An 18,278-nucleotide genomic window follows, 5' to 3' on the forward strand; every position below is an offset into this window, starting at 1 on the left:
GACTGTTTGTGCTACTGTTACTCTACAATGTAATGGTTTTTAAGGTAATACCTCACCAAAAAAAGTGTTTATTGTGTCCTTCTTTTGGTCCCATTCCACCACTCTCTTCTCTCTTCGACCCATTGTTGATATAACAATATTAAATTAGTACAGCTTTAAGAGGAAGGGGGAAGCCTATTTTAATGATACACATGTTGACTTGTCATCACACAGTTGTAATAATAAGTAATAATATTAATGACTGCTCAATTCCATTTCAGTGCCACAGTAAGCCATACCAGTAAGCAAGCATGCACATTGGGTGTGCTGGAATTGCAACACATAAATAAAATGCAGCCGTCATTAATTCAAGTTATTAATTACACCTGTACTTTCCTGCTATAAGCTGTCAAAAATTTCTGCTGTAAAATATTGATTTCCATTTCTTATTCAAGAGTGGATGTATCCAGTTATATAAGTATGCTTCTCAAACCTTGTTTCTACATTCCCTTTTAACTTTTCTAGGTACAGCATGCACCTCATATACCAGTATTTTCTAAAGGTTTTGATTTGTCTGTAAAGCTAAATTCTTTTGCTGTCATAGCATTATACATGATTAATGTCATGTTGTCCACTACATTGTCAAATTACTTTTACTTACTTACTTTACAAGGGTTATGTTTAGTAAGCACCATGAACTAAAAGTCATTGTAATAATCACCATGGAAACTAGTGAGGAAATACTGTGCACATATTACCCAGTAGCAGAAGTGAAATTATGTTGGCGCTATTTATTTTCAATATAGACAACTCAATGCCATAGGTGAAAATAGGAGGGACATACAAAGTGTATAGAACTGTCAAGGATAACATGCATAGCACCATGCCACTCACACTGGAGAGTTTTACCTTGAGCTAAATAACAACCCTGGTAGAAAAGTCGATATGATCACATCTGCCTTTCTACAGGTTGGGCAACATTAGGATTAAGCTATCTGCATAAAACACTAATACCCTTTGACTGAGTTCCCCTGTTACCATGAATAAATTGGTTAAAAAATTTGTCCTTTCCATCTGAGGACTTGTTCATAGGGAAGATGGTCCCCCAGCACAAAGAGAGGGAAAATATGCAGCTGCAGGTTTCCTATTTGACTAAGAAATAACAAAAGGTTACTATAATATTAATGGACCTGTTCGCCACCTTGATTTGCTAGCTGATTTGTGATTTGCTCCGATGCAACAAAAAAAACAAAAAAAGGGAAAGGAGAAACATAGACAAATGCCAGAGTAGGGCCAGTGAACCTGGTACAGTATATTAAACAAGATCTTCATTAACATCGAGAGATAAGTATGAGATTATGGTTAGTTAAACTGTTTTATATTTACAGTGAATTGTCATCACTGTAAAGCTGTGTGGCTTCATTTAATTAAGGATTCAATAAAGTCAGTGTTCCCACTGCTCAACTGAATGGTCTGAACATGAATGGGACTTGAAAAGGCCACAGTTACTGTAATGATAGCTGCATGGTGACATTTGATTCTCTTACCCCAGATGAGACAGAGAAAGGGTAGAGCTGAAGGAGACACAATCCATGCTGACAAGAAGTCCATTTCACCACTGACACCTGACCTTCGACAATCCTGGAACAGCCATGAAAAGAAAAGAAAAAACCTTCATGAAATAGACAAAAACATAAACTCCCCCACAGTGTGAATATACTGTAGTAGGCGTATGATTTGAGAGCCATTTGTATTTGCCCAGCACTGTAGGAGCCTTTAAGAAGCTATCGAATTAAATGGTTTTTTTTTCATGTTTAAGTTTCTCGTTTATTTTCAAGGTTTGGCTTTCTTAACCTGTGTTTTCAATACTATTTACTAGTCACCAGAACAAGACCTGTTGTGTGGGTGGATGGATGGCAAACACAGGACTTTCACTCAAGATTCACGTGAAACCTATAGTCAAGGTAGATTGTTTTAAAACGCGATTTTTTTTCCTAAAGTAGTTTCAGTACCTATACCTCACCAAACTGTGACTGTCACCTAAAAATACATCTCAGTAATCACTATTTTGAAAGTCTAACTGGATGTTGCATAGCCTATTTATTACCGTGTCAGCATCGCATTGGACCGGCTGTGTATTGTACGGGTTGGTGTGATAGATTCATATGGTTACAGACTGTAATGTTAAGGTACCATTTGCCAACCCAGAAAAATGCTCATATTTTTGTTGTTTATAGGCAGGATGACTTGTTCAGTAAATAAGTTAAAACATTCAATCAATACTGGCATGGCCCTTTCAAGAAATTCATGTCAAATTTTCTGTCAACTGTGTATTTGTATTTTGCAGGTAATTTCCCATGGGCACAGTATAAAAGCGGTATTCACTGTCAGGATCATGACATGCTCTTGTTGTGAATGGATCCCAGACACAGTTTTGAATTAAATTTGCAGGCCGTGCAATGGGCCTGTGCCCGTTGCATCCAATACTCTCCCTTATTTGACCTGTAAGAGCCCTCTGTGGATTTTAAGTCAGTTTGTAATCACTTCAATTTATCTGCTGCAGGAGTGGAACAAATAATAGTGATTTACTTAATTGAAAACTAAATATTTTCTCATCTGAATAGACAAAATGAATTGAAGGCAACAGCTCTTTGACGCATCTCCCCTCAGTCGATTAGTTGCACTCCAACAGGCTTTGATAAGAATTAACTCACACTCAATTATTTTTTTTTCGCTCTCAAAACATTTGTGTATTTCAGAGCCCCCAGTATACTCTTTGAACACACAAGGGCAATTACTTCCTTCTTCAATGAACAGAAATTATTTTCTGAGGTTAAAAGTGCCCATCTTCTCTTTATCTCTCTCTCTATTAATAACTCATGTAGGTAAACACAAACACAGTCATTATTTCCTGCCTAATGTTGGCATTTTTTCTCATGTGGTTTCGAATTTATTATCCATCTCCAAGTAAGAAGTACTGGGTTTCTTTCATTTGTCTACACTACAATGAAAAAAAGCCAGAATTGAATCCTTACCTTTGCGATTTAGAGCACAAACAGAAGGTATTCCCTGAGAGGAAGAGGTTTGGCCAGCATAGAAAAGGTTGTTGCTCGCCTCATAAGTCTCCATTTTCACTGGGAAAACAGCCTGCCTGACCTCCCCACATTCCCATTACCTAGCCAAACAACCGCCTTATTTGTGTTACAAATACAGCCAGTCCCAAGAATGTTGATTTGCTGATACATGTTTATTTTGTTTGTATGAGATATGACGCTTGGGGAATAACTGTGATCTGTCATTCAACAGTTGCTTAAAATATAACAAATTATACTGATGGCAATTTAATTTGTCTTCAAATACAGAAAAGACCCATATTTTACTACAGCAGCACGTATTGCCACAGGTTTTTCTGACCTTGTTCTTCACCAGCTTCTTACAAATGCAAATTAGAAAGTTTGATTTGAAATTTGATTCGCTCTCAGAGACAAGGCTGCCACTCTCCCTGCAAGGGCATTAGAGGCAGCTGAACCATTCAGCGTGACCCCTACAGGTAGATTTTTAATGGCGTCTTTCATAACATCATCAAACGACTCAATACACTCAATCCTAGACCAATTTAACGTGAAACCCCATGAAATCAGTCAATGTGCAGAAAATGAAGTTTCAACCTCCGTGCAGCCAACCAATTCAGATGTGGTCCTACATCTTAATACTAGCCTAACTTCTTACCAATCTCACCAGTTGCCTGTGGGGTCCAATTACTGTAGCTTATAGAAGCTCCATTGTGAGCCATTTAACACTGAACTGCTGATAGAGAAGGTTTCTAAAAAGATGCAGATTAGATTATCAACTAAATCTTATCGCATCTGTATCACTGATTGTGAATTAAAACATGATTAAGATCCGGCTGGATGCGCAAAACACTGACAGAACAGACGTTAAGAGGCTTAATCATACAGTAACAGTTTGGTCCAGCAGTTCATCAGCTTGACAACGTACATGTCCAGCACAAAATACAAGGCACTCAAAGCAACCTAAGTTCAGTGTTTGTGCACTTCGATTCTGCTCCCTTGAGCTCAAAGTGTTCAAGTTTATTGGATTACTCCGATTTTGCTACACACATTGACACACCTGCTCTCCTCAGGAAAAAGTTGAGAGACAGAGATGCAAAACCTGCTTTCAACCTCCACCAACTCAAGCACATCTGCCTGCCTAGGGTGCACAAAGAGAAAGAGTGTGAGGCAGGCAGACAGACACACAGAGAGGGGGGTACCTCCTTCTTAAAAAAAAAAAAAAAAAAAAAAAGCCTGGAATCTTTGAATAGGTGTGTGGATTTGCATGAGAGAAAGAGAGCTGTGCTTACCTGTTGAGTGACGCCAAGGCTCAGGAGCGTCTTTTTGTCTTCCTGATCTACAGATGGCTCTCTGAACACCAGTGAGCAACGGAGATGTTAAAGAATGCCAATGGGACTCCCCCTTCTCTCACTCCTTAGTCTAAGACAGAAGCAAACAGATAAAGAGAGGGGGAGAGGCAGCAGTGAAGACTTAAGAATGAAGGAAGGTGTGTATATAAAAAGTGTTGGTGGCTATGGTTACAAGGGGTCACCTGCACAGGAAAATAAATGTCAAAAACACAATAATTATGTCATGGCTGCCCCAATGATTCAGTGAATACTTTTATACTCTTAAGGCTAGACAGTAACAAAATGCCAATTTAAAATGTTCTTGGACCTCTTGTTTCAGCAGGACTGAATTAATAAACAATAAAAGCTTAATAAAGTTGCAGTGAGTCAGTAATAAGAGCAGAGGAACATGCATGCAGCTTCTTTCTATACTGCCTTTCTGGTATTCAGTATTCATTGATCCCATTATTTAGAGTTTCATTGTGCTGGGATGGAAGGAGCAGCGCAGCCCTCGAAGATACAGATGCAACATGGACGTCTTCACAGCTGCTAGTTTGTAACATTTACGCTCATACATAATGAATGGAATAGAGAGCATCCACATAACTGTATTTCCTATACTGAATACTCCTGGGGTGATCTGCTCCGCTGCTGAGATGGAGACAGAGACAGGCCAAAGAATTCACTTTCAACAGTGGAATGTTTGATTTATTTTTTTCCCTGAATATTAACCCCCCCTCCTTTTTGTCAATTATATACTTCCAACTGAATGGTGGCTGGAGAATACCACCCTTTGCTCAGTGGAACATACTGAAAGCTCTTCTAGCAAGACAACTTAAAGGTCATGTTTATTTTCCATGTGCATGTATTTTTCATTTGATCTGCTGATAGTCCACACTTGTGCTGTGGCTCTGTGTTGACTATATGTACAAGCTATTTGCTCAGTATAAACACAAAAGCTGCTATTGTGCTGCATCTGTTGTTCCATGGGTCAGCCATGCAGCAATGATAGATTGACAACTGTCTTTGAGAATAGTGCAAAGAAACTCCCACATTGTGCAGCAGGCAATAAAGAAAGAATGATAATGACGCAAGCCCGTGGCACAAATTCAAGGACTGTAACCCAATGATGTGCCAGTGTCCGGTATAGTTGTGTGTGTTGTGTGCGTATGTCTTTGTGTATGTGTTTAGGTGGTGTGAGTGGGTGTGTGTGGCCCAGATGTTAGCATCTGGGTTGTGTGGTCGGCCCCACAGACAGTCATTAAGCCCAGCAGCCCAGGGCTGGAAGGTTAATTCCCCCGCCTGGAGGGGTATGTAGGTGGTAGGCAGAAGGAAAGGAAGGAGGGAGGGAGGGTGGAGGATAAGGAGGAGAGGCAGCGGTGGGGGGGGGGGGCAATGGGAGGCGAGGGGGCTGTGAAGCTCAGCACTCAGTTCATACAAACAGCACTGTCAGCAAGAGTGGAGCCGCTCCACTGCCAGACGAAGGAAGAGGAGGGAGAGAGAGCTGGGGCCTGACAGAGGGGTAGTGAGGGAGGGAGGGAGATGGACAGAGGACCTGAAGATGAATGGCGAGGGGAGAAATGCAGGGAAGAGGAGGGAAATACAGTAAGAGGGTAAAAAGAATTCATGTCAGGAGGTTGGACAGGCAGAGGGTGAGATGAAGGGGACACGAACGGGTAAGGTAATGGAGCGAGAGAAACGGATGGAGGAAGGAGACAGAAAGATACTGTAAAATGGGCTGTGGAGTGATGAATAGAAGACGAGGGAGGATCAGGGGAAGGGGGGAGATGGGAGGAAGGAAGGCTGACATGAAGAGTTGTTTTGAAAACCAACAGGAAGTCTACTGACTCAGACCAGTGCAGCAGGGAAAGCAAAGAGGAAGATTAATCAGAGAAAGCAATAAGCACAACGGTGGAAAGCAACACAATATGTGGAAGATAGGGTCATGTCCAGGAGATTGATTCAGAAAAGTGGTGTAGGCATGAGAGTGCATGGGATATTTTTGTGTGTGTTTGAGTTGCTGTGCATGTCTGTGGGTGTATTTGTACAGTATTTGTGTGGAAGGTGCGTAGGGTAGGGGGCGTGCTCGAATCATTTGGATCGCCATTAGCAATGCGGCAGCTCAGATTCTGTCACATGTCAAAATAAAGGAGAAAAAAAGCTTAATTACAGAATGAATATGACAGCTTGGAGTCAGCAGCAAGCGGTTTAGACAGGCAGAGATCTTCAACACCCAATGTGCAATCCTCACCAAGAGGAGGATTTAACTAGTTCAGTACCCACAGCTCTTAGGAGGTGGTTAATTTAATGAAAAGGAGCCTTAGCAACCTTTCAAGACTTCTGAGGGCTCTGACAAAGGCCTGCAAAATTGTCTTTGCGCATTGAGCTGGAGCGTATTACATCCACACTATGAGCCTCGGCATTAACTACAGCCATCTGACCTGATGATCTGATTGGAGCCCTGGCTTCTGTTGCCTGCCACAGTACAGCTGCCATATCAGTGATGCTTCTGTGTTCTAAATCTGTAGACAAGGTCAACATGTTTTTTTTTTTTTTTCCTGGCCAATCTGGCGCCCAGTTGACCACAGGAGAAGGCGATTTAACAGGCAGCTGCAGACTGGGAGTATGCATCACCAGAAACCAGAAATGACAATTACAGGCATCACTAAAATAACAGTAGCAAACAGAGATAAGAGGACCTTCACAAGTCTGACAGCATAGATAGCTGCTTAATCCCCTTCAGCGGCACTTTCTTCAAAAGTCTGTTATTGTGATGAAGTGTGAATAGGGACGTGAACCTTGTCCCACTTGCTGGCAATTTTGCAAGAAGGGATTCTCAAGTTGCTGTGCTTTGGGTGACCTGTAGACCAAGTGACGCCGGAGCATGTGGAAGGACATATATCAGGGTTAAGACGGATTTGGAAAAACCCAATTAAACACACCGACACACTCTTTGCCGTTCCCCCTCAATCCCCATCCCTGTGTCCCTGTGCATTTTGGCAGCAACATGGAGTTCGGAGCTGGGCGTGTGTGTGCAAATGTGAGTGTGTGTATGTATGTATGTGTCACGATGGATGGAGAGGCTTGAGACAACCAGCTGTGGTGTCCAGATTGGGGAAGGATTATTTCCCAAATCTCCCCCATTTACCTCAGCTGCCTAACAAGCTCCTACATAACCATGTTAATTCACTGATATTGCGACTTTGATTCATTCCGCTATTAATAACAAACAAACACTGCCGACCAATCAAATGAGATTCTGTTGATTAGGTTTTATACAGATCTTTGTTTAGGTAAAGTACAACATGAGGAGGCTTATTGAGCGTGTGTGAGATGGTCTGTATTAGATAAACTCTCCATCAGAGTAATAAACAGCATTAGATACAGGGATATAACTGATGGCTGTATGATGCTAATTGAATTGCAGTAACATAAAGATAAACAGTAGAAATGAACATCACTAAGCTGCTGCTAGTGCACATGAACACACTATGGACAAGAAAGAGGCAAAAGCTAAAACAGAACCAGGCCTCTTTGGGAAAGTGGAACCCTTCATCTAGCGGATTCCTGTGTGAAGTCATGGGGTCAGACGGTGGACAGGATCGCTGAAACAATATTATTAGGTCACCGAGGGAAGAGGAGCAGGGTCAGATAATAAGACTCAATCCGGCTGAGTGAAAATGCATGGGAGGGAAAGTGCTGACACCTCCCTCGCTCCCGCTCATCCAATTCCCAGCGCTTACTCTGTGCCACTGATATTCATGCCGAGCTGTCCGTCCACGGCCCACAAACTTTAACGTTCGCCGTCTCCACTGCCCCATCTATCACCCCACTGTGGTGATGGACGAATGGAGAGCAGAGCGGAGAACATGGCAGCGGGTTGGAAGGGAAGGAGGAGACATGAGGGGACAATATTGAGATTTGAGGTCAGAAAAGACAATTGTTGTAGCCACTCTTGTGTGTCCCATTCACTTATTCAGAGCCACCTCATCCATGTACAATAAATATAGGCACAAACATATGGAGGGACGCACAGATAAACACACACACACACACACACACACACACACACACACACACACACACACACACACACACACACACACACACACACACACACACACAGAGACACACACACACACACACACACACACACCAGAGCCTCCTATCACAAGCAATTCAATATAAAGATACACAGAGCTCAGGCAATAACCTGATCCTGGCGAGAGATGGTATAGGCTTTGACAGGCGGGCTGAGCCACACAGCCCAGGCTGTTCTCCCAGTGTCACTAACAAAACAGAAGGATTAGAGGATGAAACTGAGCTAAATCTGGGCGAGCTAAAAATGAGGGCAAAAACAAGGCATGGAAAGAAACAATATTGAATGGATCCAAAGCAAGCCTTTAACAAAAGCTATTAAGCAATAAAAGGCCACTTTGATAACCAAACCCTTGTGTTCTATTATTTATGTTCTGCTGTCCACAAATACACCCAAATACACGGCACACACACACACACACACACACACACACACACACACACACACACACACACACACACACACACACACTTGTACTTCTATATCTTCTATGAAAGAACCTCCATTGACTGAATTCATTTTTCTGCCAACCATTAACCATAGCTCTCCCCACTATAGCTTTAACTACAGGTCGGCAGTAATGTTCCTCCTCACCTCTCCCTCACAGTATTAGTTGCACCAGAAAGGTGAGGATTTAGCAATTTTTACCTCAGGAGAATGGGATTTCTTTTTTTTATTATTAGGCTACTGAAGGTCAGGTAATGCGGTTTTCAAAGGAGCGATTCAATGATTCAAATTTACATTATTTGTGATTACCAAGTGATGCCAGATGCCTGCAGGAGGAGTTTTGTCACCTCAACCTGACACCCAAGGCAAAGCTTCTGTTAAGACGGGTTCTAAGTTCAGCACACATTATGTATTGAACAGACAATATATTTTAAAATGGGAGACACAATTCAGCATTGTCGCTTTTCTTCAAAATGCAGTGTTGTGGTTGGTGAGGTTATTACAGTGTGTCTTTGTTTCTTATTGTAATGTAATGCTTCTGCTTTGTGTAATATATGGATTGGGCAGTCGGCTGCAGCAAAAAGCAAGAATTTAAAAACATAAATTACACTTTCTTGTTATATTCATCGCCAAATTTATCAAAAGACACTAAGTAAGAAGTGAGCCCCAGCACTGTCTCTGGCAGAGTTGATATATTTTACACAGTTAGCCTCCTAGTACATGGTATATTCTAGCTATATTCTGACTCTTTACAAGGAGTTGTTTACTTTGAATTCACATCAGTAAGATTTAATACAGCCTTTGAAAAACTCAGTAAACCATTTACTGCAAAATATTTAAGAAATGGTCTGTCTATATCCCTGTAGCTGCAAGAGGAAATGGCTGGCCACCTGCTAGTGCGCCTTATATTTTATCGACTTTAACTGTCACAGAAAACTGAACAACTTTTATTTTAGGTGTGCTGACTGAAGCTACAAGGCAAAAAACGTCAATAGGCCACTGCAGATTGACCTATACACATTACTTGCTGCAGACCAAGCCATTTCATAACCTACGATGACCAAAAGCACAGTGCAGTGCAGATAACAAATTGTGGCAACAAAAGAATTATGGTGGTGTGACGTGACTAACCACATTAAATGTCTTAAATCTTATACTTTTTATGAAACACATTTGTTTCTGTCCTTATGGTTGTTGTACAGCAAATGTCTTAAATCATGACGTTATCACACCATTTTGAACGGAGCAAGGGGTTTTATAGATCCTTATACCTTTTTAATCTCGCCTCTTGCAAAACTGATCACAGGCCAAAATGACCTCACTTCACAAATATGTCCTCATTCTGGAGGCTCAAACTGGTTCTCACAGGGATAGAAGTACAAGAGCACACAGACATTAAAAACACACACAATCAGGCCCAAATACACCTCTGCCAACAGATGGGCTTATGGCTTTGTTGAGGTGGAGTTTGCCATCCTGCCCGTCCCATTTTCAGAAAATCCACTTTAATTAACATATCAGAGCTCCAAACGAGGCTAAACCTCTTCTCTGCAAACTGTAATCTGCCCAGTTTGAACTGACCAACCATAGAGCCTACATGATAAGGCTTGCCAACTGAAACACAAGGATAATCCAGTTATACCTGCTTATACAGCGGACAGCAAAAAGCACTGATCTGACGGGGGCCGCTCTCTCTGAAGTGCCATAGCTTGCATTTTGATCTAACCGAAGTGTTTTGATTTACTTATATCGTGGGGCTCAATCTGATAGGATTTATAAGTCATTTTGGCTGCATTATCTGGCATGTGCTCCACTTGCACAATAAGAATAAATATATGGACTGCTACTGGGTTACAGAGCCTATGCCTTTTTTTATTCTTCCCCTGTGCCTTCTATCACTTTATTCCAACCCACACAACTTCCCCCCACCCTGTCTGTCTCTCCTAATCATCTAACCCTTAACCAACGCTGTACTTCTGACAGTTCATCCCTCATAAAACGCATTTATTTTCCTTCTTTCAAGTTTACTCCCCCAAACTCACCCATTACTCCTTACTACTCCCCTCTTCTGCCCTCCTTCTGAGTATCTATTTTGATCTGAAGGTGTCACAGGAGAAATGGCAGGGTGACTGTGGTTCCCCTCCACCTGCAGATTCACAACCCCCAGAGGACCGCCAGGGAAAGTTGCACGGGCCAACAGATGGAGGCTATTGTGTGAGGGAGGGTGCGGGGTAGAGTGTGGCAGCAGTGCCGCAGAAGACGTAGGGAGTCGTGAGAGCGCGTGTGTGTGATTCTCAGTGTGTATGTGCACGTGTATGTGAAGTCTACACTTGTTTTTGTGCGGGTGCAAGTATGTTTTGTATATGTGTGTATTTGTGCCTTTGTGGGTGTGTGCGGGGGATGAGGGTCATGGCGGTTTAACACAAGATGTTTGAAATCTGTTGGCCTGACAGCGTGTCACAAGACTGCTTGGTTAATAGAGTCTCCTGGAATGTCCTCTCCTGCAGTTTTAATGAACCCCAAGCCAAAAGGCCTAATGAAGCGTGCTCCGTTTGCCAAAACAGTCCCTCGGCTTGACCTCCCCTGACCCTCACCACTCCCACGCCACTTGAGGTTTGGTCTCCATGGTGACCGGCCTAAAGAGTCTACAGGGCCAAAGTTGTCAAAAGGGACAAAGGAGGGAGCTAAGTTAGAGAAAGGCAAGCAGTTAAGACAAAAGAAGTCTGCACATGTGCTTGCATATGTTTAAAGATGGAGGTGGTTTCACCAGTTTAAGATTTTAAATGTTGCATATTTCCACTTCTCTTTGTTATCCTGACAAAAAAAAAGGCCAGCAAGCAAAAAGCTGCTGTTTTCTGGCCAACAAAACATTTTTCTTAACAAGCTCTTCCCCCTTGTCAGCATCCAAAAAGACACACAAATACACACAAACAGTAGCACATGCACACGTTGGTCCTCATTGCAGTTTAACTATTCTTTGTTCGAGCAAAGCAAGAGCCTCATTATTCAATAAGTTAAGGCTATAACACAGGCAGTGTTGTGTGTATGTGAGAGGGGTGTTGGTGTGTGTGTGTGGATGTGTGTATGCATGTGTGTTAACTATGAGTTAAGGACTAATAAAGTGCAAGGCACCTAATTAAACAGTCTTTGTTTATGCTCTATAGCAGTGGTATAAACTCAGCAGGCACAATACAGGGTGGTATGCCAGGTCGCTATGCTCTCATTTGAATAACTACAGACAAAAGCAATGAGAGAGAAGGGGGCAATCAACTTCAAAAGAAATTCTTGCTTAATTGCAAAAGTGTGAGAAAACTAGCAAAGACAAAGGAGAATGAGCTGATTAAAGTTGCATTGAACAGTGTTTGCAATCCTAAACAACATTTGAGTCTGATCTTATTTTAAAGGTACACTGAATATCCTCAGGGGATGAAGTGTGATTGATAACATATACACTGATTAAAAAGTCTTTATTTCCTATTTCTGATTGCATCTAGACAGGTCCGAAACAGTGTGAATTCTGTGGAAGCTGAAAATGGAGCAAAGATAAACAGTTTCCAGACTGTATAACTTTTGATTAATGTTTTTGTTGCTCTGTTTTTTGCTTCGCTGCTGTGAACTGTTGAAGCACACCACTATGAAGTTAGAATAACAAGCACGGACATGCAATGGTCCCTTCCAGCGCCAAACAGATAAAGAAACAAACTGCACATGGATGGTTGGACTTTTTTAATTATAATGTGAATCAGTCCTGAGACCCGTCCACCACTGCAAACCCCCCTCCCCCCCTTTAAGAAAACAGAGTAGAAAACCTGAATGGGCAATCAGTGCTGTTCCGCCTGTGCACATTCCGGAATTCAGCACTCTAATAGTGCCATTCATTATAAGCCTTATTAAAATAAACAGACTTTATGATATAATAACAAATAAGCAAGGCCGCACATGCTGTCATAATCGACAGAAATTAAAAGTGCCATGGAACACTATATTACCACTGTAACCTGTCTCTTTCTCTCATTCACACACATGCGCCCACCTACACACACCCACACACACACACACACACACACACACACACACACACACACACACACACACACACTAAAATAAAGTAATCAAGGTTATTTAAATGAGTGTGCAGGCTGCATAAACAGTGCAAACGGTAAAGAACATTACGGGCTATGCATTCCTGATCTCCCAAAGTGGTGAGAAGGGGTGTGCTGGGTGGGTGGTTAGGGTCAATTTACAGACAGTTGTAACCTCAAGTGGTCTTTGTCTTAAACTCCTTGGTCTATGCAATATTCTCATTATATTTTATTTTTTTGATTTGGAACTAGCGTAAAACTTGCTCATAGACAGTATCCAGAAGACAGGGTGTCAGAGGATGTTGGGGGCACGACTGGAGATTTAGTGTGATCTATTTGTGTGTGTGTGTGTGTGTGTGTGTGTGTGTGTAAGGGAAGGGGTTCCTGAGTGCTACCAGCTGACATTCCCATGCAATCCAAAGACTAATTGATTAAAGGGTTATGAACATGTGTGTATAGAGATGCTATTAAGTGTGCATGTCTGCATGGCAAATATATGCCATATGGAGGGGGAATTGCACCTCAATTACTGTGAATGGGGTAAGTGTGCTATGTATCAGCGCTGCCTCTTTTGCTCCCATATGCTTATATCTTTACAGTCAGGCTTAGGGTATTGTAGACTCCGAAACAGACATGCCAGATATGTCAACATACATAATAATAGAGGCCATTGAGTCTTGATGGGAAAAATGTGGGATATGTGGGGTTCTTATTTACCTACTGCAACAAAATTATTCCAAACCCATTGCTACAAAGTATATTACCACCCAGAATATAAAAACATTTTTAAATTTTTTTCTGTGTCTATTAGCAAGCCAGGCATAAAGTCCACTCTTTGTTCTTAGAAGTGTGGGTATGTTGTTAATAACAGGTAAGTAGGTCTAAAGCTCACAAAATAACATGTTATATCTGTTTTATGTGCCAAAAAAACAAACTGTAAAAAAAAAAAAAAGTTGTGCTGTCAGCGTGAGGTTGAAAGGCAACCAGCGGATTCCTGGAGGTCATGGGAAGCCACAAACTGTGGTTCATATTTTACAGAAAACATGAGAGTGGTAAGGATCTTCTCATCTAAGTGTCTAAATTAAGAAATTTCCCAAGATATAAAACCGTTCCTTTAAATGCATATTTCTGACTAACCAAAAAAACAGTTGTCTGCAATGTGCTGAATTGTCTGACTGAAAGTTTGACTATTAAAACAACTAGTCGATTAATTTATTTGGTAATAGAAAAATTTCATTTTGGCAATCGATAACTTGGAATAATTACATCAGTTCATTATTTTTGCGCTCTACAGGTGAAATGTATCAGAGAAATCTATTTTTAATTGAAGCAAATACAAATGTTCTGAAACCAAAATTTCTGTGCTGCGTTCTGAGTATCTGTGTATTTTAGGTTGACACTGTGGATTCATTCAATGCTACGCAGAACTTCTGTGCCAAAGTGAGGATTAGGCCTATTTCATAGGGCTGGGTTTTATTGTAGTGCGAACGTGCATTGGGGGCTGCTGCTGGATGAATCGACGCAACCAAATTGAACTAATTGCACTGTTGCTTGCCCAATGGACCCCGTCTGGGACTCAGGAGAGTAAAGAGCTGAGAGCAGGCGAGTACATTACTGAATCCGACTAATTGCTCACACCTGTGCCTGCCCAGTTGACTCTGCTGAGAATTCTAGGGATCGATAAAGAGCAGAGCATATGGGTGTTATTTATGAATCTATGTGTCTATCCATCTATATATATCTATCTACAGTGTCTATGTTAGGGCTCTCCCCTGATAGTCGAGTAAACTGTTAGTCGACGAGAAGAGTCTTAACCAGTGCACTTTTCATTAGTCAGACTCACATCAGAGCACTAGACACACGATGCATTCAGGTTAATGTTATATATCATCGTATCAATAAGTCCATGAGTATTTGTTTTAGTGAATTTGGTTATTAGTTATTTATTCTGTGTTTTGAACAATGAGACTTCTGTGATGTTGTAAAATGTACTAAATGTTCAGGCTACTTGCTGGTTGTTCTGACATATTCAGGTTCATTACCGCTGTTTCCATTATCATTTAACAGGCAACTGTTAATATGTATGTATAAATATAATACACTTAAATAATTAAGTTAATATAATAAATGTTCAACGATCAGTCACACATTGGCTTTAACTAATAGTCTACTACTAGTCGACTAGGAAAATCTATCTATCTATCCATCCATCCATCCATCCATCCATCCATCCATCCATCCATATTAATGGTCCAGGTTTGTTGGCCCTTGCCTGGGGTGTTTTTAGTCAATCTTGTATAGTGTTGTACTGTCGATACAGTGTGGGGTTCCACTCAGTAACAGAAGGTGCCTTCAGAAGAGTAGGTATTGCTCACTTTGGTTCTGAAAGCTGGCAAATGCAAGTGGCCTGTTTTTTCACCAGCTGAAACACCCAACCCCAACCACCTCTCTCGTCACAAAAAAAAAAAAAAACTCTAAAAGACACGTTGTGACTGCCTAGGTACAGCCAGAAAGAAAGCAGTGACTTTAGACAGCTAGGTTATGAATCAGACTGTTTCCAATTTCAGGACAATTTGCTTTTTGTTACCTGCAGAGCAGAGTACCACATGAAGGACAATATATAAAGGTTACAGTACATAAAAAAAAAAAAAAAATCACAGTGGAGTTGGAGTTTTCCACAACACTTCTTCTAATTTCTGTTATCATTTTGGTATATTGTGCATTATAGTCATTAAATAATTAGGATTAATTAAATGTTTTCACATGTTGAATGTTCTCTTTGCAATTTAAGTGAAGACAATGGAGAGGAGGTGAGGAAAGAAAGGATAGGAGGGAGGGAGGGAGTGTGCTGAGATAGTTGTCTGACCAGAGGCTTCCTGGGCAGAGCAGAGATCATCTCTGAGTCTCACAGCGTGAATTCCACACACTCTTCACCACACAAACAGCATGAATCCTGTGCACGGCATGCATGCACCTTGAGGAACCCACACACCGTGCCTTGGAGAGACACACACACACGCTCACATAGCGTAAGGCATGAACAAAGAATCACACTCCTAGCAAGACCTCAAAGTCTGACCGATGTGGTATCCACAGTGTTCTCATTATAGTCACCAAAGAATTCGTCTTAATCCGGAGGCAAAACAAACAATGCACAAAAATCCTTTTTATCTTTACAACTTTTTCAATTCGGACCAGTAATTTTGAGGATGATGCAGTCCCTTACGGTAACATCAAGTCAGAAAAAACATAAAGCAGCACTCAAAACAAAACTCGACTGTAACCTAAAGATATATAGAAATAATATTCACCTCTACCATGTATTCATCAGAGTGACTGCGACTTTTACTGGGCCGGACACGACGGTTATTGCATTCTGCTTCACTTACTCTGGCTATAATACAAAGAAATGTGCGTACATTTGTACTTACATAACTTTCACTGCATTTACTGTGGGAACTAACATTTTTTCCTCAGCTCAGAATTTATACATCTGCAGGCACAACACATATCCACTCTGTCTGGCCATGTTTTCTTTTGTATAACCGTGTAATTGTGGGCCTTGTCTATAGTTGTTTGTGACCCCACCTTCATTGTTGTTACACCTTCTGCTTGTACCTTGGTAAGGTTAACCCATCTCTCAAGGGGTATGATGTACTGTACCTTATGTGCAAGATATAACAAAGAGAACACCATCTGTATTGGTTTGTAAGGAAGGGAGGTGTGTGTGTGTGTGTGTGTATGTGCACATATATCTGAGCATGAGGGCACAAAGCCATCCCCTTATGGCCCATTGTTTTGGAAGGGTATGACTCTTGCACCCCTCCCATGGATGTTGGGGGAATAGAGCACAGTCTGGCTAATATTTAACTAATGACTGTGCCTTCCAGACTCGACCGCCCTCCTCTCACCAACTGCCAGACCTGAGCCATCTCTGCAGTGAACGTCACTGAAGTGTGGCTGTGTGAAATAGAATGTGGAGGGATGGGGCTCTGCACAGTATCAGGGGAGAGGGGTACGGGAGAAAATAACTGTTGGAGAGCCCATAAAGGAGCTGTGAGTGAGGGAGAGATGGATTCACAGTGTTGTGTGGGAGGCCAACAAGTCCAGCAGTCTGAGAGAATGCCATATGCTACCTTGAGGCAGGCAAAGTCTAGCAAAAGGCGAAGGAGAAGCGGAGTTAGACAAGAGTGGCTGGTTTCCATCAGTACTGATATTATAGGAGTCTGGCCTTCACATTTCTCATCAAGGAGCACACTTATAGATAGAGGCTATGCTACTGACGGAGGGGGAAACGAGAGAAGGGGCTTTGGAAGGCAGAGGAAGGGAGGGATTGGGAGATTGGAAGAAAGAGTAAAAAGGCATAATTAGATGAGGTCTGTGTTCGTCAAGTGGGAGAAAAACAGAAATCTGTAAGGGCAAAATAACAAAAAGGAAATTAAGGGGAAGTCGGGGAGAAAGGGACAAGTGAAGAGGGGTAGATTGCAATAAAAGATGCAGCAGGGCTGATTATTGTTATGGTGCCACCAATGTGGACTGAAGCCTCTCGTGCTGCCAGGCAAATGTAGTATTAGTCACTTCAATAATTAATCACCCTGGGAGCATGTCGTTGCAGTCATGCACTGACCCATTTCTCTAACATTTTTCTCAACAGTAACATGCCCACAGAGCCCCTCTTCTTACATACCTTTATTGAGTGAGGTGGGGGTGCAGGCCCAAATCCTCTGGGTCAAGCCTGGTCATTTATTAGCCACATTTCTCAGGAGAAATAAAAGTAATCTCGCTGCTCTTCTCAAAGGCTGGAAACCATGCAGGGAGACAGAATAGCGGCCTCGGCTGTGGCCCAATGGGCCTTGCGGACTGTCTGTCCTGGTGAAATATGAAGCCCATATGTAGGACAGCCATCTGAAAGAGGGACCCAACAGGGCTCCTTCAGGCTTTGATGCTCATCACCACAAAAGCAGATGGCTGTGGCCTGGTCTTAAAACTTTTTTGCTACAGCCCCCCCCCCAATTTCTTTTATCCAATCCTATCCGGCCTATTAGCCCCCTGCCTGTCATGGTCTAGTAGCCTATGCTTAGCCCCCAGGGGGCTTCCAGGGCTATGGAATGAAGTCAAGCTTCCCCATTGACACAGGTCTCACTGGATAGCTTTGAATAGAAGTCAACCGAGTGAAAAGGCATGTTTTAGAGGACAAAATGGAATAAGGTGTGGGGTGGATCAATACTGCAGGATTGTTTGGACTTGAAATGCTTTGCTCTCTGTGTGC

At 41.9% G+C, this 18,278-nt stretch overlaps 1 protein-coding gene across 2 annotated transcripts in view; it reads right to left on the reverse strand.

Moving 5' to 3' along the window:
• nphs1 (NPHS1 adhesion molecule, nephrin) overlaps nucleotides 1–17,763 on the reverse strand; it is a 52,749-nt gene extending 34,986 nt beyond the window's left edge. For both annotated transcript variants that reach the window (XM_051405522.1, XM_051405521.1), the window contains exons 1-3: nucleotides 17,697–17,763; nucleotides 4,343–4,472; nucleotides 1,527–1,620 (exon numbers count right to left, since the gene is read on the reverse strand). In XM_051405522.1, coding sequence (XP_051261482.1) covers nucleotides 1,527–1,590 — 64 coding nt within the window. In that variant the 5' untranslated portion in view covers nucleotides 1,591–1,620; nucleotides 4,343–4,472; nucleotides 17,697–17,763. The remainder of the gene's footprint in view (nucleotides 1–1,526; nucleotides 1,621–4,342; nucleotides 4,473–17,696) is intronic.
• Nucleotides 17,764–18,278: the final 515 nt, after the last annotated feature.

This window comes from Dicentrarchus labrax, unplaced genomic scaffold (assembly GCF_905237075.1).
Source record: "Dicentrarchus labrax unplaced genomic scaffold, dlabrax2021, whole genome shotgun sequence".
In the NCBI taxonomy this organism is placed as follows: Eukaryota; Metazoa; Chordata; class Actinopteri; family Moronidae; genus Dicentrarchus; species Dicentrarchus labrax.